At 70.0% G+C, this 19,037-nt stretch overlaps 6 protein-coding genes across 6 annotated transcripts; 3 read left to right on the top strand and 3 right to left on the bottom strand.

The window, feature by feature from the left end:
- Positions 1-33: 33 nt before the first annotated feature.
- Positions 34-2,882, top strand: FA09DRAFT_332629 (Metallo-dependent phosphatase). The gene is made up of 6 exons (XM_025743539.1): positions 34-550; positions 604-1,313; positions 1,366-1,498; positions 1,552-2,000; positions 2,056-2,341; positions 2,395-2,882. Exons 1-6 carry the CDS (start codon positions 311-313, stop codon positions 2,785-2,787), a joined length of 2,211 nt encoding a protein of 736 aa, XP_025594990.1. The 5' UTR covers positions 34-310; the 3' UTR covers positions 2,788-2,882.
- Positions 2,883-2,991: 109 nt separating this feature from the next.
- Positions 2,992-5,587, bottom strand: FA09DRAFT_341694 (hypothetical protein; the record flags this gene model as incomplete). The annotated part of the gene is made up of 2 exons (XM_025744482.1): positions 2,992-5,062; positions 5,115-5,587. The coding sequence occupies 2 exons, from the start codon at positions 5,585-5,587 to the stop codon at positions 2,992-2,994; spliced, it is 2,544 nt and encodes an 847-aa protein (XP_025594989.1).
- A 363-nt stretch (positions 5,588-5,950) lies between these two features.
- Positions 5,951-7,506, top strand: FA09DRAFT_341693 (hypothetical protein; the record flags this gene model as incomplete). The annotated part of the gene is made up of 3 exons (XM_025744481.1): positions 5,951-6,478; positions 6,532-7,388; positions 7,440-7,506. The coding sequence occupies 3 exons, from the start codon at positions 5,951-5,953 to the stop codon at positions 7,504-7,506; spliced, it is 1,452 nt and encodes a 483-aa protein (XP_025594988.1).
- A 1,712-nt stretch (positions 7,507-9,218) lies between these two features.
- FA09DRAFT_332627 (hypothetical protein) lies at positions 9,219-12,216 on the top strand. Its single transcript, XM_025743538.1, has 4 exons — positions 9,219-9,410; positions 9,597-9,692; positions 9,754-10,404; positions 10,480-12,216. The coding sequence occupies exons 1-4, from the start codon at positions 9,333-9,335 to the stop codon at positions 12,052-12,054; spliced, it is 2,400 nt and encodes a 799-aa protein (XP_025594987.1). The 5' UTR covers positions 9,219-9,332; the 3' UTR covers positions 12,055-12,216.
- A 203-nt stretch (positions 12,217-12,419) lies between these two features.
- FA09DRAFT_313073 (RA-domain-containing protein) lies at positions 12,420-15,202 on the bottom strand (the record flags this gene model as incomplete). The annotated part of the gene is made up of 6 exons (XM_025740716.1): positions 14,910-15,202; positions 14,232-14,440; positions 13,544-14,174; positions 12,638-13,490; positions 12,520-12,587; positions 12,420-12,464 (listed from the first exon to the last, which is right to left on the bottom strand). Coding segments are annotated over exons 1-6 (2,082 nt in total), but the record flags the coding sequence as incomplete, so codon positions are not given.
- Positions 15,203-15,639: 437 nt separating this feature from the next.
- On the bottom strand, positions 15,640-18,277 carry FA09DRAFT_332624 (secreted peptidase-S8). The gene is made up of 8 exons (XM_025743537.1): positions 17,328-18,277; positions 16,696-17,278; positions 16,564-16,640; positions 16,344-16,510; positions 16,161-16,294; positions 15,999-16,107; positions 15,754-15,945; positions 15,640-15,700 (listed from the first exon to the last, which is right to left on the bottom strand). Exons 1-8 carry the CDS (start codon positions 17,822-17,824, stop codon positions 15,663-15,665), a joined length of 1,797 nt encoding a protein of 598 aa, XP_025594985.1. The 5' UTR covers positions 17,825-18,277; the 3' UTR covers positions 15,640-15,662.
- Positions 18,278-19,037: the final 760 nt, after the last annotated feature.

Raw genomic sequence — 19,037 nt, 5'->3', positions numbered from 1 at the left:
CCTCGGGTCCTTCCTCCCTCTCGCCCCTCCTCGCTCGCCGCGTGCCTAGCTTATTCGCCGTTCCTGGTGTCTTGCTCGCCGCTGTCGTGTGCGGCTGCGGCACAGCGGCTGCGTCACTTGCCGGCGGTGCCGCGCGGCTGCTCCGCCCCTGTCATCGCGCTGCCGCTCCCTCACCACGCCGGTGATGGCCGCCGCATCTCGCGCCGCTCAAGAGGGCGACGACGACGAGGCGGCGGCGCTCCTCCCAGTCGCCGCTGCTGCTCCCTCCTCACGCCCGCACCCGCACCGCCAGCGCCGCCTGCTGCTCGCCATGCTCCCGCCGCTGCTGCTCCTCCCGCTGCTCGCCTGGCTGCTCCTGGCGCGCGCCTCGCCCGTCGCGCCGCCCCAGAGCGTCGACTATGCGGCGCCGTCGGCCTTCCCCACGAGCCTGTGGCAGAGCTACTTCCTGTCGCCTGCCGATGCACACATGACGGCTGTGCCGCGGCCCGCCGTGTCGGACGTGGCGCACACGCGCGTGTTCGGCGATGCGCTCGCCACGGCGCAGATTACGGTGAGTCGACGAGGGCGCGACGCATGCTGCACCGCTGCTGATGCCCGCTGCAGGGCGCGCCGTCGCGCGACGCCGTCTTTCCGCGCCCCTCGTCGGCGCCGGCAGCGAACCTGACCGAGACGGTGCTCGCGAACCTCACGTCGCTCATCCGTGCCAACACGGGCAACGACAGCTGCGCGACGTGCCTCTCGGCGCTGGCGCTCGGCCAGACGCTGGCTCGCTCGGCGCCGCACCACGTGCCCGGCGTGCTGCAGACGCTGTGCGAGCGCTTCGCCTTCCTCGGCACGGCGTCGGGCCTGGCGCTGTCCGACGTGTGCCGGCGCACGTACGCCCCGGCGGCGCTTGGCGCGTCCTACACGCAGGTGCTGAGCTACGCCAACCTCACGTCGGCGTCTGCCGACGGATGCTACCTGTGCCACTACGTCGCCAAGGGCGCCTGCCCGCTGCCGGCGCCGCGAGTCTTTGACGCCGCCTTCCTCGACGCCTGGTTCGGCGGCGCCTCGAAGCGCGCGGCCCTCACGCGCCGGCAGCTGGCGCCGCGCTCGCCCGCCACGCCCGGCAAGACGCTGCGTGTGCTGCACTTCTCGGACATTCACGTCGACCCGCGCTTCCTCGTCGGCGCCGAGGCGCGCTGCACCAGCGGCCAGTGCTGCCGCGCCGAGAGCTTCAACAGCAGCGTCGCCGCCGCGCCGCCGCTCTCGCGCGAACAGCCGCTGCCGGCGGCCAATGTCTCCGAGACGGCCGTGTACTGGGGCAACTACAAGTGGGTGCTGTTGCGGCCTGCCGCGTCCACTGCCGCTGACGGCGCCTCCCAGGTGCGACTCGCCGTGGTCCCTCGCGCTCTCGGCGCTCGAGGCCGTCAAGCACGTCAACGGCAAGGCCGTGGACATGAGCCTCTACACCGGCGACATGGTCACGCACGACGCCGTCTGGCACATCTCGCGCGAGGTGAGCCGCCTGCATGCATGAGTAGGCGCTGCTCAACGCTGACGCTGCATCAGCTCGTGCGCTACACGCAGCAGGCCATGTACGACGTCTTCAAGCGGCTCCTCGGCTCTGGCCCCGTCTTCTCGGCCATCGGCAACCATGACACGGCGCCGTCCGACTTTGCCTCGCCCTCCTCCCTGCCCGACGACACGCGCGGCCAGTTCTCCTACGACTGGCTCAACCTGCGCCGCCTCTTCGTCGCCGAGGGCTGGTTCACGCACGCCGAGGCGCAGCAGGTCGGCCGCCACTACGGCGGCTTCTCCGTGTCGCCGCGCCAGGGCCTGCGCGTCGTGGTGCTCAACACCGACTTCTGGTACCGCGGCAACGTGTACAACTACCTCAACTCGAGCGCGCCAGACATCAGCGGCAACCTCAAGTGGCTCACGCACGAGCTCGAAGGCGCCGAGAAGCGCGGAGAGCGTGTGTGGATCGTGGGCCACGTGCTCACCGGCTGGGACGGCAGGTGAGTCTGCACAGGGGCCCTTGCTGCGAGTGCGGCTGACATGCAAGGAACGTAGCAACGGTCTTGACAACCCGACGACGCTCTTCCACCACATTGTCGCTCACTTCTCGCCCAAGACAATTGCGCACATCTTCTTTGGCCACACGCACGAGGACCAATTCAGCGTGTTCTTCCCGCAGGCCGCCAATTCCACGTCGAATGCAACGGCCCTGGCGCCGGCGCACGAGGCGCAGGCCGTGGCATTTATGGCGCCGAGCATCACGCCCGGCAGCAACGTGAACAGCGCCTTCCGCATCTACACTGTCACTGAGGGCACGTGGGAGGTGCACGACTACGACGAGGTGAGACTTGAGCATGAATGGCCTGCACGCTTGCTCACGCGCACGCCCGCCAGTACTACGCCGACGTCTCCTCCTTCCCCGAGCTCCCGGGCACCGACCACGGGCCCGTCTGGCGCCACCTCTACTCGGCACGCGAGGCATACTCAAACTTCAGCGCCTCCGCGGCGGCGGGCAACTACAGCGGCCAGGTGCCGCTCGCTTCGGGCCAGTGGCCGGCCTCTGCACCGCTCAACGCCACCTTCTGGGCGGCGCTGACGGACGAGATGTGGGCGCGGCCGGCGCTCGTCGACACCTTCCGCGAGCGCCAGGGCCGCAACTCGCCGCGTGCGCGCCAGTGTGCCAGCCAGGCGTGCCGCGACGCCATGGTGTGCTACATGCGCTCGGCCGACGGCGTCGAGGGCAAGAGGTGCCCGAGCGGCGACGGCTTTGCCAGCGTGCAGGGCTAGAGTGCCGAAGCTGTTGCGACTCGCGCCGCCCGACGCTGCCCATAGAGCTTATCTCATAGAGTTCGCTAGTGAATCAAGATTCTGGACGGCTCGGGTATGGGCGTAAGGCGTGGCAGTGTGCATCAGAGGTCGTAAAAGGAGCGGCAGAATGGGCTGGGAGCAGGTCTACGGCACGGGGACAGGGAAGGAGAGCACTGCAGCGGCTTAGGCACGGACACCTGGCACGCTGACCACCGCCCGCCGACCAATGCCCTCGCCGTCGTAGTGCACGATGGAGTAGCGCTGCTCTCGCTGCTGCGCGTCCAGCGACGCCTCGCGCACCGCAAAGCCGCCCATGGCGGACGGCAGCGGGCGCTTGCGCCGGTACACGGGGCGCGGCGTCGAGTCGAGCGAGTCCGGGCGGAACGCAGGCACCTGCCACTCCCATGCCTCAGAGTCGACCTCGACGGCATCCGCGTCGACGTCGGACGGAGTCAGCGGTCCGTTGGAGTCTGTATCGGACGCGGCGGAGGGCGACAGAGCGGGGAGCGAGCCCCAGGCGAGGCTCATGTAGGAGCTGAGACCGCTCCACGCACTCGAGGCGCCAGTGATGACCGTGTCGCTGAGCGAGGAGGGCAGCGCGAGCAGGCGCCAGACGTCTGGGCTGAGGGCGACGAGCGACGAGAGTGCGGCGCTGGGTTCCGCAGCGGGCGACGGAGCTGCCGCGGGTGCGTGGGAGTTGGCAGAGGGAGAGATGCCGAGCCACCACAGGAAGTGTGCCGGCAGAACGGGCACGTACGCCATGACACCTTCGCGCATGGCGTTCTCCTCCTTGACAGGGGCTGCCGTGCTCTCAGCCGGCGCGGAGGAGTCGGGGAGCAGCGTCGCGCCAATGCGCGAGCCGGCGAGGAACTCGAGCAGCACCGTTCCGCCCCGCATCATCGGCGCCACTTCTCGAGTCTCGCGCTGGCGCGCGGCGGCCTCGGACGCAGAGAGCATCTCCATGCCTTCGTCGACCGCCTCGCGCTTCTGCTGCTTGGTCGTGCCGAAAGAAGCGGCAAGGTGGGTGTACGGCGCATCGAGCGGCAAGGACTCCGTCTCGAACGCCGCGCGCCAGAGTGCGTCTTCGGCGCCGCGGATGTGCGACGCCTCGGCGCGGTGCGGCAATGCAGGGACTAGGGCCTGAATGAGCGGCTGGGGAGCTGCATCTTCGTCGGAAGATGCAGCGGCGCTTGCGCACAGCTCCTCGGCCGCCGTCTCGGCTCTCGAGGTCCGCACGCTCGCTTCGCTGACCTGCAGCTCCCGGCGAGGGACCGCCGCCAGCACCTGCTCTGGCGCCGCCTTCTCTGGCTTGCTCTTCTTGCCGCGCGCCTTGCACCAGAGTCGCACCGCCGGTCCGCCGACTGTCGAGCCGCTGGCGTCGCTGGCGGCGCTTGCCTCGCGGCGCTGGTCGCGCAGCAGGTCCGGCCGCGTGGCCTCCGCTCCGTCGAGACGCAGCTTCGCGAAGCCCTCTTCTGCGTCGCTCTCGGCGTCGCTCTCGGACGCAGCAGACTCGGCAGCGCTGAAGAAGACACTCGTGCCGGACTCGCGCGACGTCGGCGCCAGGTGGTCCTTCGAGACGGGCACTGGTGGCGGCGCGAACGTGTCGGCGCCTAGGATGCTGCCTGGGCGCGATGAAGGCCGGCGCGCCATCGAGTCGATGTAGATGCTGGCCGCTCGCTCAATAGGCAGTTCCTTGGGCTCTTTGGGCGGCGGTGGAGGCGGCGGCGCAGAACGCGCAGCGACAGGACGCGGCGGAGCGTTCAGCGCAGACGCAGCTGGCGACAGGGCGGAAGCGGAGGGTGGCACGGCGAGGTTGACACCTTCGGCCAGCACGCCGACCACATCGCCCGTGAGATTGTCGAGCATGACGAGGCTATGCCGGAAGCTCGATGGCGCGGGCGTGCCAGCGCGCGGCAGGCGAGGGATGCGCAGCGTGCTGGCGCTGACGCTGGCCTCGTCTTTCACCGAGGCCGCAGAATCAGGGATCTCGAGCATTGTGGGCGCGAGGATAGACGGCACGGGCAGCGGCGGCAGCGAGATCAGCGTGCCGTTCTTTGCCGCTTGCGGCGTGCTCGTCTGCTCCTCAGCCTCGGCGAGCGGCTCCTCGGCCACATCGGCCACCGCGGGCGCCGGCAGCGCGAGGTACATGTCGCGCCACGTTGCGCCGTCGCGCAGCCACGGCGGCAGCGGCGCTACGGGCGCAGGATGCGTCGCCAGCAGGTCTTGCAGGTTCGTGATGAGCGGCGCCGGAGCACTGCCGGGCGTGTCAGCCGCCATCGTGACGCCGGCCGCGCGTGAGGACTCACCCGAGCAGCCACACCGTCCACACGGCGCGCTTGCCCGTGCCACTTGCCTCCCAGCGCAGACGATCCAGCGCGCCGGGCTCCTCGGGCGACTCGAAGAACCAGAAGGAGCCGCCGTCGACGCCGTGCTTGCCGGCGCCGAGGCCGGCGTACGTGGCGCGCGGCGTGCCGGCGTCGCTGCTGCTGAACAGGCGGAACGGCAGCACGAGCTCGCCGTCGCCGGCGGGCGGCGGCGGTGCGGCGAGCTGCAGCACGAGCGTGCTGCCGCCGGGTAGCGCCGGGTCGGGCACGGCGCAGAGCTGCAGCGCGCCGGCGTGCGCGGCGAGCACGTGGCCGAGCGTCTCGGCGTGCGCGGCGGCGAGCGGGCCGGCGCCGAGCAGGTCGCGCGGCACATGACCGTTCTTGCGCACGGCGCCGGCGGGCGGGATGTGCTTGACGAGGCGTGCGGCGGGGTGTGCAAAGAGGACGCTGGACATGGCAGTGGAGGCGTTGGCGGGCGGGCGTGGGCGTGGGCAGAGTCGTGAGGGGTCGTGATACGCGAGTCTCGAGCGAAGCAGAGTAGTCGTGAGCGGAACAGAGCAGTCGTGAGGTCGTGAGGTTGTGGTGCGCCCGCCGGACGATGGCGCTGGTGGTGGTTGGGAGGCAAGGCGAGGCCGGGTGGCAGGTGGCCCCTCGCCGCCGCGTGTGTTCAGGGGCGCCCCTGTGCCCCGCATCACGTGCAGCCGACACGCGGCTGCCGGGCCGGTGCCGCGCCGGCCTCTCACGCGCGGCGCGCGCAGCGCCCGCGGCCGCTCCCCGCACTTGCCTCTGCTCCACACCGTCCCTCGCTGCACACCGCCATGGCACCGCAGAACCCGTCCTCCAGCAGCAGCGCCGCCGGGCCCTCGTCGCAGGCCAGCACCGCCGCCGCACCCGACGCCGCACAGCACGCGCAGGCCGTGCGCTTCCTCACCTCGCTCCCCGCCACGGCGCAGCCGCACAAGGAGCGCTTCCTGCGCGACAAGGGCCTCTCCGACGCGCAGATCGCCGCCGCCGTCGCCGCCGCCGAGCGGCCTGCGCTGCCTGCAACCTCATCCGAGGCACCCGCGGCACCGGCCGAGGACGAGGCGGCGTGGCAGCTGGCGGCGCGCGCCTTCGACGACCCGATGCATGCGCCGCCCGACGCCGCCCGCCTGGCGCTGCCGCCGCGCTCCTATCCGCGCTCGCCCCTCGCCCTGTACGCCGACTCCGCGCGCGGCTCGGCGGGCGCGCCGCCGCCGCTGACGCCGCGCGAGCGCTACGCCGTCGTGCTGGGCTTCGTGCGGCGCCTCAGCTACCTGCTCGTGCTCAGCGGCGGCATCGGCGCCGTCGCCGTCGGCCTGTGGCGCGTGAGTGCGGCTCGGCATGCGTGCTTGTGCAATGGCTGACACATGCGCCGCAGACCTACCTCCTGCCGCGTCTCACAGCCATGCTCACGGCGCGCTCGCAATTGCTCACGCGGCATGTGGAGCTGTACGACTCGCTCGTCTCGCAGTTGCACTCGCTTGGCACGAAGGCTCTCGCCCCATGTGCCGTGCCACTTGACGCTGCGGAACGCGCTACTGCACAGGAGCTCGACGAGGGCAAGGCCGACGAGAAGGCCGCCAAGCGCGTCTCGTTTGCAGACGAAAAGGGCGGGCACCTCGAGCGCGGGCCCGAGGAGGCCAAGGCCGAGGCGGCGCGCAACAAGGGCGCGCTGAAGAAGGAGGAGAGCAAGGAGGACGCGGCGGCGGGTTCTGGCACGGCCGAGGACGGCGAAGCGCAGGAGGCGCCCGCAGAGCCGGCCGTCGAGCCAATCCACCTTGCGCCCGACTTTCCCTCGTCTCTCACGCGCCTGGCGGCTGCGCTGCGCAGCTCCGCCTCGTCGTCCGCGCCCAAGGCCAGCCCACGCGTCGCGTCCGTCACGGCCGTGGCCGACGACTCGTCCGACGACTGGGAGTCGTCTGAGATGTCCGACGGGCTCGAGTTCGACCCCTTTGCGCCGCCACGGCCATCTGCGCTGCGGCGGCGACGTGCCAAGCACGGCGGCACGACGAGCGCCAGCGTGCCAGACCTCAGCAAGTCGATTGGCTCGTTCAACGCCTTTCTGCATGCCCAGACGCTCGCCGCGGCCACGCCTCTCACACCACGCTACGGCTTCACCCAGACGGCGACGAGCGCCAAGGGCAGCGGCGAGAGCGGCTCGGAGCGCGAGGGCCGGCTGGACGTGGGCGTGCTCAAGGCGGAGATTCGCAGCCTCAAGGGACTGCTGCTCAGCCGGTGAGTCGCGCGCAGTGTATGCTCGAGGGCGGCGCTGACACGGCGCTGCAGACGCAACTTCCCGAGCTATGCCCGGACAGGCACGGCGAGTCCGACGACCTCGGCCACGGCGGCCTGAGGCAGCGTGGCGCAGGCGCAATCTACCAGTCACCAGCATTGGATGCGTGGAAGCGGCGACAGACTCGCAGCACATGTTCGAGCGAGAGGCGAGCAGGCCTGCGTCGGCGCAGCTTGCATGCTACGCCCTAAGTCAGATTCGCCAGGCAGCTCGCACGGTGAGGCAGCGAGTGCCTGCGGCCGTTCAGCCGGTGAACTGCGCCGTCGCGGGTGCGAGCCGGCGTGCGGCGTGGACCCTCGCCGCCACGGCCGTACCCTGGCGACGCCGGATAGACTCAGTGGAGGGGGGCTGTCCGCATCGCAGAACCACCGGCCGGAGTCTGGCGGACGTCTTGGCGGCCCCTGGCCTGGGAAACGGCGCGTGACCCTCCGAGCTCGTCGAGTTCACAGGCGCCCGGCGTTCTCACCGCCGCTGCACGTCACCTCGAAGGATGACGCGGCGGCATCGGCGCCGGCGGCCAGCGTTCAGCCGAGCGAGGTCTAGACACTCTCAAAATAGCCAGCGGCCCCTGTGCTTCGCTCCGGCGCTAGAAGACGGCCAACGGCCGCAGCGCACGGCGGTCAGTGCGAGTGCGGCGTCCTTGCCGATGCGAATTTGCGCCAGGGGTCGCATGGTGTTTGTGGCGCCGTCGAGCCGCCCAATCCCTGCCCAATTCCAGCCGTTGAAAGCTCAGGAGCGAGGTTTTTTGCCTGGTGCAGCCTTGGCCTTGCGTATTGGCACGGGCCTGGACCTCAGCGTGCACCTGGCAGGACCGGCAACGACGGACGGCTGCCAGCGGCCCACACGGCGCGCCCGAGAAGTGCAGCGAGATTGCCTTGCGGCGTGGCGCCGGCTGCTTTGTGCAACTCCGAGCCGAGCAGCGACGACAACCGCGCACAGTGCAGAGAGGCGACGGGACGGAGGAGTGGGTACGGCGCGGGCTCGCTGCATGCTGCAGGTGGGATGATCGACGTCGATCTCGCACTCCGCCGGCGGGTAGCGCCTTCATCCCCTCACGCCTCGCGCGGCGTTTGCGAGAGCGTCATGCGCAGCGGAGCACGCCGACGACGACGACGGCGGCGGCGGCAGCGGCAGCATAGCGAGGCCTTCGCCCGCAGCCGCCTCGGCGGCGCTAAGTAGACGTTGTGTGCGTGCCGCCGATCAGATGCAGCCCGCTGCCGCACGGCCGCGCGCAGCTCGATGCGGCGCTGCACGATGACGCTGCCGCCGGCGTGCTTCTTCGGGGCGTGACGTGGGCGGCGGTGCGGCGAGTGTTGCATTCAGCGCCCGCAGACGAAGACAAGGCGGCGCCGAGGGGACGCTGCCGAGGTGCCCGGGCGCCACAGCGAGTGCAGATCTTGCTGCCCCTTGTGCCGAGCGCGATGGGCGCGGCTCGCTCGCTGCCCGGACGCCGAAGCAAGGCGCACGAGACGGCTGCGCGGCGCACGACCCTTGCCAGGCAGAGTTTCGCGCGGGCCCGTGCTGCGGAGCCGCCATGCTCGATGCAGCGGCTGGGCGGCATGCCGAAGGGGCGGAGCGGCAGGCGGCAGAGAGGTGTGGAGCAGCCAGAGTGCGGCGCTGCGCTCGTCACCGCGCTTGGCCTCGACGGCGCCTTCTCTTGGTCATCTCGGGTGCGCCGTGCGCGCGCGCGGGCTATATAGTGCAGCACTCTGCCGCATCTCCCTCGCTCTCGCCCTCTTCCCGCACCGCAGCACCCTCATACCCGCTGCCCGCACTGCCCGTCTACTGTAGCCGCGTCTAATCTTCGCCGCACCACACACACGCACCTCTTGCCGCCGCGCAAGCCCACACACGCTCCACACTCGCCCACCCGCGCCTCGCCCAGCATGGCCACCACGCCGGCCACCAAGTCGCAGATCGCCGACAAGCCCGCCAGCAATGCCGTCACCGTCGCCATGGACCCCGTGAGTGTGCTGTGCGGAGTCGTGTGTGCCGGGAGGCCGTGAGCGCGCGCTCGGGATGCATGCGCGCAGCCGAGGAGCAGGGCATCGCGCGCGACGGCGAGAAGCGGCTCCTGCCAAGCAGCACGCTCTGCGCGCAAAGACCAGCCTTCCTCTAGACACACCCACTGACACCCGTCCCGCGAGCAGAAGGCCAAGGCTGCCGATGTCGACCGCAAGCTCAAGTTCTTCGGCGTGATCCAGGCTTTCCGCTCGGGTCGCTACCCCGACAACAAGCAGATCGATGTGCGTAGCGCGCGCGAGACCTGCCACGCGCGCATCGTGCTGACCCTCTTGCCCGCCGCAGGAGACGCTGCGCTACACCATCGAGAACTCGCCCGTCGACGTCGAGAAGCTCTCGCCCGAGGGCCAGAAGCTCGTCAGCGACGTGCGCAACATCATCGAGTCGATGCGCCAGCTCGTGCTGAGCAAGAACTCCAACGAGGAGTTCCAGCACTTCCTGCACGCCACCATCAAGGCCGACTACCAGGGCGCCACGCCCGGCGTTGCCGCGCCCGTCACGGCCGACGACGCCAAGAAGGACGCCGAGACGGCCGGCGAGGCGTTCCGCACGCTGCTCAAGCTCTGGCTGCGCAACGGCGAGGCGCGCAAGCTCTTCCGCGACCTCGGCCTCGTGGGCCGCGACATCTTTGCCGACGCCGCCAGCTTCACGGCGCAGCAGGCGCGCCCCGACGAGGACAAGCTGGCCACCGTCGACCAGCCGGCGCCGGAGAACGAGTTCCACGACGACATCCCGGCGCCGCTCAAGAAGATCGGCGAGGCCATCGAGAAGAAGGACGAGCTGAAGCAGGAGGCCATCAACCAGGGCCAGGCCGCCGCCAACGCCGTCGACCCCAACGCCACCGCCGAGCAGAACAAGCAGAACGTGGCCGGCGCCGTCGACACCGACAAGGCCGCCAACAAGCTGCCCGAGGTCTCGCCCGAGACGCGCGAGAAGGTGAGCTGCCGCAGATGTGCCGCAACCCAGAGCAAAGCTGACGCAGCCCTTTCCCTCTCCTTTCCGCGTGCTTGGGCCGATGCGCAGCTCACCAAGGCCAAGGAGACGGTCCTGGAGCACAAGGACAAGACGGTCAACTACTTCAAGGAGCAGTTCCCCGAGCAGCGCCGCGACCTCTTCATCTACCGCCTCAAGAAGGTGCTCGTCGAGTGCCAGCGCCACCGCGACTACCAGGACGCCATGGAGTTCTTCCTCACGGCGTTTGAGAACTACAAGGGCCACGCTGAGGACGTGCACGCGCAGGTCGAGAACAACGCGAGCAGCCTGCGCGGCGAGGGCAACCTGCAGACGGCCGAGCGCTCGTTCCGCACGCTCATCGAGCGCTTCGCCAACGGCCACAGCACGCAGCCCATGTTCGACGCCGCCGACCAGATCTACACCGACGTCAAGGGCGACGAGGAGCTCAAGGGCTGGTTCACCAAGCTCGGCAAGTACGTCCGCGCCTGCCTGCAGCAGCCCGGCTTCGTCATGAAGGACGAGGCCAACACGCAGGCGCGCGAGATCATCGACAGCGGCAAGCGCTTCTTCTCGGAGAACTCCAAGTACCGCCCGCACTTTGAGCGCTTCTTCGACGAGGTCGAGGCCTTCTTCAAGAGCATGGGCGACGACCCCGAGAACGTCGAGTTCGGCCGCAAGTGGCACGCGCTCGGCCGCGACCTCTTCTTCAACGCCGAGGGCAAGCCGACGTTCAAGCCCGAGCTCTGGAAGGACATCCGCGACCCGATCCTGCCGCAGCTCGTGCAGCACATCGGCTTCGTGCCGCTGCCGCGCATCGAGTTCAGCGACCCGACCGTCGACCTCGTCATCGAGAACCTGACGATGGACGCCGCCAACCTGATCCCCAACTGGGTCGAGATCGACGGCCACTCGCACATGCGCCTCTCGGCCTACGCCAAGCTCGGCGACGAGCACCGCCACTCGATCAAGCTCACGCTGGGCCAGATCCAGTGCGACATGCGCGACGTCAAGTTTGACATCCGCAAGAAGAAGGGCTTCCCGACGCTCAAGGAGAGCGGCACGGCCGACGTGCTCCTCGCCGGCCAGGGCCTCACGGTCACGGTGCACCTCGAGACGGCGTCGGCGCCCAAGGGCTCGCGCCGCCCGCCGACGCACGTCTTCACTGTCAAGCAGGTCAAGGCCAAGATCGACAAGCTCACGTTTGCCATCCGCGATAGCAAGCACGACCTGCTCGTCAAGATCCTCAAGCCGCTTGCCTCGTCGATCATCAAGAAGCAGATCTGCAAGGCCGCCGAGCAGGGCATCCGCGACGCCCTCGAGAAGGCCGACGCGCAGCTCGTGCAGATCCGCGACGCCGACGACTCGCTCGAGGCCATCAAGCAGAAGGCCGCCAAGGGCGAGCAGCAGGTGCAGCAGAGCAAGCAGAGTGCCGGCACGTTCAAGATTGCCACGTCGAAGCGCGACAGCATCCTGCCGCAGCTCGGCAACCGCGACGGCTGGGTCAACCGCCTCGACGAGCGCGAGAAGGCCGCCAACGCGCAGCTGCCCAACGCGGCCGACTGGCACAGCCCGGCCTTCTCCATCGTCGGCAGCGCCTCGGCGCCCGGCGCCGCGCTCAACGGCGCCAAGTAAGCGCGCGCCTCGCACGCTCCTCCTCTTCCCAGGCCTCCGCGTGCATGCTTGATACCCCATGCGCGCTTCCTGTCCGCCACGAACTGTGATTCCCACTGTCCCGACTGAGAGATCCTCGGCGTCGCATGCTCCGCGCAATCCTATGAATCATGCCGCACCGAGCCTGTGAGAGAGTGAGAGGCAGAGGTGAAGGGGCGGCGTCGCGATGGTATGCATTGGCGGCGAGCGGGGAATCAGGGAGCAGGGGGATCCGGGGTGGCGAGAGGGCCATCAGGTGAACGGCACGTTTTCGCCGGTGCCGCTCGCCGTCGTGGGCGTCGGCGCGGGCGCGGCCGCGTCAGTCGTGTTGCTGCCGCTTGCAGTGCCGTGGCGCGAGCGCGAAGAGGAAGAGGAGGCGAGCTTGCCGATGTCTGCGGCATGGAGGGTGAGCGTGGGACGCGTGAGCAAGCCGCGGCGCGCACGCACACCACGAGGGCACCCAGCCGCGTGCGTGCGTTTCCGACTCGGCGACGCAGTAGGACCAGTGGTTGTAGCTGTGCGCGGCGTGAGCATGAGGTGCGGCGCAGGGCACGGCGCGGCTCACCGCTTGAAGACACGCAGCCGGTCTTCCTTGCGCAGGTCAAGCGCATCCTCGGGCGCCGCGTAGTCCATGAGCATCACGCCCGGCGTGCTTGTGCTCGTGATGACCGCCGGCGGGATCGGCGCAGTGGCCATGCTGCGGTCCTTGTCGCCCGACTCGCCGTTCTCCTCGGGCGCAGAGAGGAACACGCCGGCGAGCGGCCGGGACGTCTCGAGCAGGCAGCCGGCCGGCACCCAGCCCGAGTGGATGACGCCGGGGTGGTGGCCGTTTTCGTCGTCGCGCCCTCGCGCGCCCTCGACGTCGGGCCGTCCCGAGCCTCCGCGATCGCGCTGCACCACCCACCAGCCCTTGGCCTTGGAGAGCACGACGAATGTCGCGCCAACGCCGACATCGAACTCGTCGGCGCGCTCCGAGACGTACGGGTAGATGGCGATTGCGTACGTGGGCGGCGCCGCCGACGGCGGAAGCTGCGATGCCGGGCCGCTGATGACCGGGTCAGACCCCTCGACTGATGGCAGCAGCGCAGGAGGCTCGGCGCCGTTGGCGGCCGTGCCAGATGGCCCACTCTCGTCGCCATCGCCCGTGCTGCCGTCGCGCGTGTGGCCGCCGAAGCGCGCAACGGCTTCTGCCACCTTGCCCGCCGCGCGGCTGCCTGAGCGCGCCTTGGTCGGGCTGGCCTCCGGCGCGTCGCCCTCCTTGGCCGCGTCATTCTTGCGCGCCGCGGCCTTTGCGTTTGCGATGGCGATGGGCGACTTGACGTCGCGGATGTGGCGCAGCATGAACACGGGATTCTGCTTGGCCTCCTTGAGCTTCTGGAAGAGCAGCAGCGGCTTCTCGTCGTAGCTCAGGCAGCGCTCTGGGTGACGGAGAGGTGAGCCACGTCTCGGCGGCGTCCTGTGCGCCACCCACCCGTGTTGCCGTAGCAGATGAACAGCGCGTACTGCCGCCAGTCGTCGTTGATCTTGTACTTCTTCAGCGCCGCCGGCAGCACCTTGTGGCACGGGTCGTCGAGCGTGACGCGGAAGCTCTTATACGGATTGGCGGCGTCGTCCTTGGCGCTGCTCTTGCTCTCTGGCCGCTCGCTCGGTGTGGCCGAGCCGGCGCGCGCAGGCACTGCTGGCGAGGCGGCGTGGCCCGGCGTGAGCACCGAGCCGCCAGGCGTGGCTGCCAGCGTGGATCCGCCCGGCGTCGTTGCAGTGCGGCCGGCGGGATGCGCAGATGTGGGCGTCAGGCCTGTGGCCTCGGCTGGCTCGGCAGCAGCGTGCGCACTGGTCGGCGTGCGCGCCTTGATCAGCGGCGGCACGTCTTCGGCGCCCGAGTGCGTCTCGTCTGGCACTGTGCGCTGCACTGCGGCCAGGCGCCGCGGCGACTCGAGCGACGTGCCGCTCTGTACGGGCGAGGCCACGTGTGCGCTGGCGCCCGAGACAGGCGCACGCGGCGAGGGCAAGGCCAGCGCCGCGAGCGTCGATTCGGGCGTGAAGAGGAGCGGATCGGCCGGCTTGGACGCGAGCGAGGGCGCAGGATGCTCCGACGACGGGTTCTGCCAGCTTGCGCGTCAGCCAACGCACCGCCACGCAAAGACGCTGCGCACACTCACGCGCACGCCGAGCATGCGGCACACGCCCGCAAAGTCGTGCTGGAAGCGGCTGAGGTACTCGGCCAGCTGGCTCACTTCGCCCTCCAGCAGGCGGATCCGCTCGTCGCGCACGCGCAGCGCCGCTGCAAAGGAGACGTGCGACGAATGCGACGACGCCGCAGTCGAGGGGAACGAGGACGAAGAGGAGCTCGAGGAGAGCAGATCGTGTGCTGTGAGGAGTGTCAGCGAGCGGCCAGCAATCGCGGGCCAGGCGTCCACCGAGCAGCACCGCCGCAAAGCTCGCCGGCGAGACGGCAGTGCGACATCTGTGTCTCGGCAGCGCTGGAGTCTCGTGGCCCACAACTCAAGGCTGACGACCTCTGCACATCGCAGCTGGGCACGGCGGAGCCCCAGACCGCTTGACAGAGCTGGCGTGAAGGCAGCTAGCGGCCGTGCAGCGACGACCCGGCGCCAACCCAGGCCCGGCCCGGCTCGCGAGCGCCGTCGATATCGCTGCGACACCGAGGCGCGCCTCTGCCGCTCGCGCCACTCAGCTGCCCTGGCGCTGCTCGATCAGCGGCGCCATGGCGACGCGGCCAGTGTGCGACGAGACGTCCAGCGTGCAGCGCGCCAGGTGCTGCTCCTCTCGCCGTCTGCTGCGCTGCCCGCCCCGCGCGCTCGTCTGCGCCGCGCACTCACAGCTCGGGCGCCACTCGCCGTCGTCGAGCGCGATGCCCCACTCCTGCTTGAGGCGCCACACGCCCGTGAGGATGACGAGGCGCTGCCCGACGCTGCGCACGCCGAGCTCGCGCAGCGCCGCGGCGTCGAGCGCGAGCAGCACGTCGCCGGCGATGCCGTGCGTGCGGAAGGCGGGCGCGTGTGCGGCCTGCGACGGCGCAAGGGCGGCGAGGAAGGCGACGACGGCGGGCACGTCCCACTGCGCCGGGTGCGGCGTGGGCGAGAGCGGCGTGCCCATGGCGGGTGGGTGATGGAGGGGCGAGGCGTGAAGGTGACGAGGGCGGCGGTGCCTCGGCGGCCGCGCTGAAGGGGCGTGCGCGGTGTGACAGCAGCCAGCGTGACAGCAACGCGACACCGTGGGAGCGCGCCGGCTGGCCACGCCCCGTCCTCTCCCGCGCCGGCCTTCATCTTGCACACCCCGGGGCCGCAGCCGCAGCATCGACAGCATGTACAGAGCGTGCGCTGAGCGTCTTTTGCCCATCCGCAGCCGTGCTTGGTTGCAAGACCTCGCTGCACACTCCGGCGGCGCAGCGAGCAGCGCAGGCGTCAGGCGCGAAACAGCTGCTCGCGTGGGAACACGTCCTGCCCGCCCTCGCCCGCCCTCGGCTGCGTCGCACACACACTTGGCAGAGCAATGCATGCTATTCATTCGGTACTCTCCGTGCAGCCTGCCATGCTCGTGCAGCAGAGCGGCGCATCTGGGTTGCGGTCACATCAGGCCAGCGCCGTGCGCAGCTTCTCAAAGTCGGGCGCTGCAGCGGGCGTCAGCGCGGGCTCAGATGCGGCACACACACACCACACTCACTGCCGAAGCCCGTCACGGCGTCCCAGCCCTTGGCTGCCGGGAAGCCGGCCGTGTTGCAGCCGGCGCTCGAGCCGCTGGTGATGTCGTTGAGCGCCGCCGCGCCGACGCCGGCGTACAGGCGCGGGTTGAGGAAGCCCAGCACCGGCTTGCCGGCCGCGAGGCGGGCGTCGTTGACGAGCGAGATGACCGCGGCTGGCAGAGGAGTCAGCAGGAGTGTGGGCTGGAGCGGCACTGCAGCGCCTCACCAAACGTCGGCGAGCTGGCCGAGGTGCCGCCGACGTGCACGTAGCGGTGGCCGTCGACGATGAGGTAGCGCGAGCCCTGCGCCGCGACGTCCGGGTAGCCACGGCCGTTCTGCAGCAGAGAGTGAGCGCAGCACAGCAGCGCAGCAGGGCAGGCGCACACACCTTGTTGTACAGGCCCTGGTACTGGTTGCCGAGGCTCTTGACGTACGCCGACACGGCCGCCTTCTGATATCCAGGCGCGGGGAAGATGTTGGAGAAGCCGCCGCCGCCGAAGTAGCCGCCGATCTTCTTCGACACTGAGCGGAGGTGAGCGGTGTGGTGCAGGGGCATGCCGACGCTGCTCACCGGCGACCTCGGGCGCGTATGCCTCCGTCGCGCCGACGGTCGTCGCCCAGGGGCACGACGCCGGGAAGGCGGGCAGGAACGTCGTGCGGTTCTTGCCGTCGTTGGAGAAGCACGTGTTGTCGGCGCCGACGCCAAAGTCGCCGCTGCTGAAGAGCATCGAGACGCCGCTGCAACCAGATGTCAGTAGAGCGGCTGTTGTGGCGGCTCGAGCGCTGCTCACCGTGCACCGAGCGCGGCGATCTCGCCGCACACGCGCAGCGCGTAGGGCGTCGGCACCGTCTGCTCGTCGTCGCCGTACTGCCGGGCAAGTGTCAGCACGGTGCAGGTCGCGCCGAGCCACCCACACACTCACGCTCGTGCTGACGACGCTGGGCACGCTGCGCTGGGCCAGCAGGTACTCGAACTCGCTGGCGTACGGCTCGTTGGTGTTGGTCGGCGTGTTGGTGTCGGCGGTGAACGGCGGGCGGCCGGCGACGGAGTAGAACGTGCTCGGGATCGGGTAGGCCTGCGCCGCGATCGTCTGCACGTCGAGGTTTGCCTCGACGCCGGGCATTGACTGGTCGTTGAGGCCGCCGTCGATGCTGGTGAAGTTGTACATGTAGCCGACGGCGTCGGTGCGCTCCGTCGCGAGGAACTGCTGCAGGTCCTGCGCGTTGGGGTACTGCTCCAGGAAGCCGCTGATGCCGATGAACTGCTTGCCCGGCGCCTGCGGCTTGTAGTCGGCCGTCTTGTACAGCTCGCGCAGGCACTGCATCGTCGTGCTCGCCGTCAGGCACACGGCCGGCGCGCCGGCGACGTTGATGGCGGCGACGCGCGAGCCAGCGCCGGCCACGGCCGGCTTCCAGCCCTCGGGCATCGTCTCGACGAGGCGCGACGGCGCACGGTGCGCCAGCGGCTCGCCGAAGTACGTCGTGGGGCCGACGAGGTCGACGTGCCTGTGCATCGTCAGCAAGTGCGGCAGGTCAGCGCATCCTCCCCACTCACTCGTGGAGCTCGCGCGGCAGGCTGTACTGCAGCGCCCGCACGATCTGGCGCTCGTCGCCGTCGCGCGCCCACACGGCAAAGTCGGCGTCGAGCATGTCGCGCGCCTTCTCGACGGGCACGCGGGCGCGGATCCAGTCGCCGGCGTAGCTGCGTGCCTCGACGTCCTCCTCGATGCCGTGGCTGGCCATCCAGCGGCGCACGGCCTGCTGTGCCTCGGGCGCCGGCGCCAGCAGCGCCGCCACGTCGTCGCGCGTCAGGTGCTGCCCGTAGCGCGCCGACGCCGGGTCCGACACGGCCAGCAGCGCCGCCTCGAGCTCGGCGGCGCCGCGCTGCTTGAGGGCAAAGGAGAGCGGGATCGTCGTGCCCGCCGGCACGTCGCCGCGGCGCACCCAGCCGCGCGGCGCCGCCACGGACTCCTTGACGAGCATCGCCGGCGACGGTGCCGCGCTGGCGCCGGCCGCGAGCAGGAGCGCGAGGGTGGTAAGAGTGAGGCGCATGGTGACAGGCGAGGAATGCGATATGGGGCGTGCTTCTTCCTCTGCGACGGAGGTGCGAGGCTATATACGCCGCGACAGGCCTCCGTATCAGGCAGGTCCGAGGACGGCGCCGCTGGGCAGCATCCAGCGCGTGCGCCGGCGGGTGGCGATGCACCCTGACGAGGCGTGGTGCGGGGTACGCACACCACGGGCGAGCAGCCGACCGAAGCGGGCTTTTGGCGATACCGGCGACGCTAGGATGCACCTCTAGCTGCGGGTGAAGGCTGCATCGTGCAGCGGCAGTTTCTGCACCTGCTTGTTCGGCACATGGCGTCGTCACGCGAGACCAGCAGCGCATCGACGGTGCCGCGCTCGGGCGGGAAGTTCTGCTGCGATAGCGTCCCTCGCCCGCGCCCGGGCGGGCAGGTGGATGCTGCGCTGACCCAGCGGCCGCCTCTTGGCCTGCCCTGCGCGGCGTACCGGCCTGCGCCACGGCCGTTGCTCAGCGGCCCCCTGAGCCGCGACGCGTGCGCGCGTGGCGCTCCTCCGTCTCGCCGCTTGCACGCGATCTCGCTCGCGCGGGCCATTTGGCGCTTCGGAGTCGGCTTTGTGCCGCACAAGCCGCAGCCGGCGGCCGAGGGAGGGCGGGGTCGTGGCGGGCGAACATGCTCGGCCGCGCTAGCCATGGCCGGCGCTAGGGCGGCCTCTGGCGTGATAGCCGGCGGCGCGCGCCGATCTTGCCGCGGCGAAAGCGCCGTGCCGCGGCCGCCGGGCCGAACGCACGCGAGAAGATTCGGCGCAGCCAGTGGCCAGGCCTTCCGCGACGGCCAGTGCAGCCAGATCAAAGGCAGCCCCTGCTGGCCACAAAGGGCATCAGCTTGCAGCAAGACACAAGCAGACATTATGCAGCACTGAGGGACCAGACAGCAGCCAGCAAGCCTCACTTGTTGCTGGGCCTCAGGCATCACCTGACAGCCAGCAGCAGCAGCAGTGGTCAAGTGCCCAAGCAGTGAGCACAATGAGGCAGTTGGCTATTTCAGATGCAACAATGGGCACTGGCTGCAGATAGGTGGCAACAGCTGCAGCTTTGCTGACAAATGCATGGCTTGGCAGGTTATGGACCTGAATATGGCAGCAAGAGGGTTAGGGTTAGGGTTAGGGTTAGGGTTAGGGTTAGGGTTAGGGTTAGGGTTAGGGTTAGGGTTAGGGTTAGGGTTAGGGTTAGGGTTAGGGT

Source organism: Tilletiopsis washingtonensis (genome assembly GCF_003144115.1).
Source record: "Tilletiopsis washingtonensis strain MCA 4186 unplaced genomic scaffold FA09scaffold_27, whole genome shotgun sequence".
NCBI classification, from domain to species: Eukaryota; Fungi; Basidiomycota; class Exobasidiomycetes; order Entylomatales; genus Tilletiopsis; species Tilletiopsis washingtonensis.
This window is presented reverse-complemented; position numbering and strand designations above follow the sequence as displayed.

Bases quoted from the DNA above. Each gene is read 5' to 3' on its own strand.
- FA09DRAFT_332629 (XM_025743539.1), top strand. From the start codon at position 311: ATGCTCCCGCCGCTGCTGCTCCTCCCGCTGCTCGCCTGGCTGCTCCTG. The intron at 551-603 runs GTGAGTCGACGA...TGCCCGCTGCAG, and splicing joins TCGCCACGGCGCAGATTACG to GGCGCGCCGTCGCGCGACGC. The intron at 2,001-2,055 runs GTGAGTCTGCAC...CAAGGAACGTAG, and splicing joins CTCACCGGCTGGGACGGCAG to CAACGGTCTTGACAACCCGA.
- FA09DRAFT_332627 (XM_025743538.1), top strand. From the start codon at position 9,333: ATGGCCACCACGCCGGCCACCAAGTCGCAGATCGCCGACAAGCCCGCC. The intron at 9,411-9,596 runs GTGAGTGTGCTG...TCCCGCGAGCAG, and splicing joins TCACCGTCGCCATGGACCCC to AAGGCCAAGGCTGCCGATGT. The intron at 10,405-10,479 runs GTGAGCTGCCGC...CCGCGTGCTTGG, and splicing joins CGCCCGAGACGCGCGAGAAG to GCCGATGCGCAGCTCACCAA.
- FA09DRAFT_332624 (XM_025743537.1), bottom strand. From the start codon at position 17,824: ATGCGCCTCACTCTTACCACCCTCGCGCTCCTGCTCGCGGCCGGCGCC. The intron at 16,511-16,563 runs GTGAGCAGCGCT...ATCTGGTTGCAG, and splicing joins ATCGCCGCGCTCGGTGCACG to CGGCGTCTCGATGCTCTTCA. The intron at 15,946-15,998 runs GTGAGGCGCTGC...CTCCTCTGCCAG, and splicing joins GGCCAGCTCGCCGACGTTTG to CCGCGGTCATCTCGCTCGTC.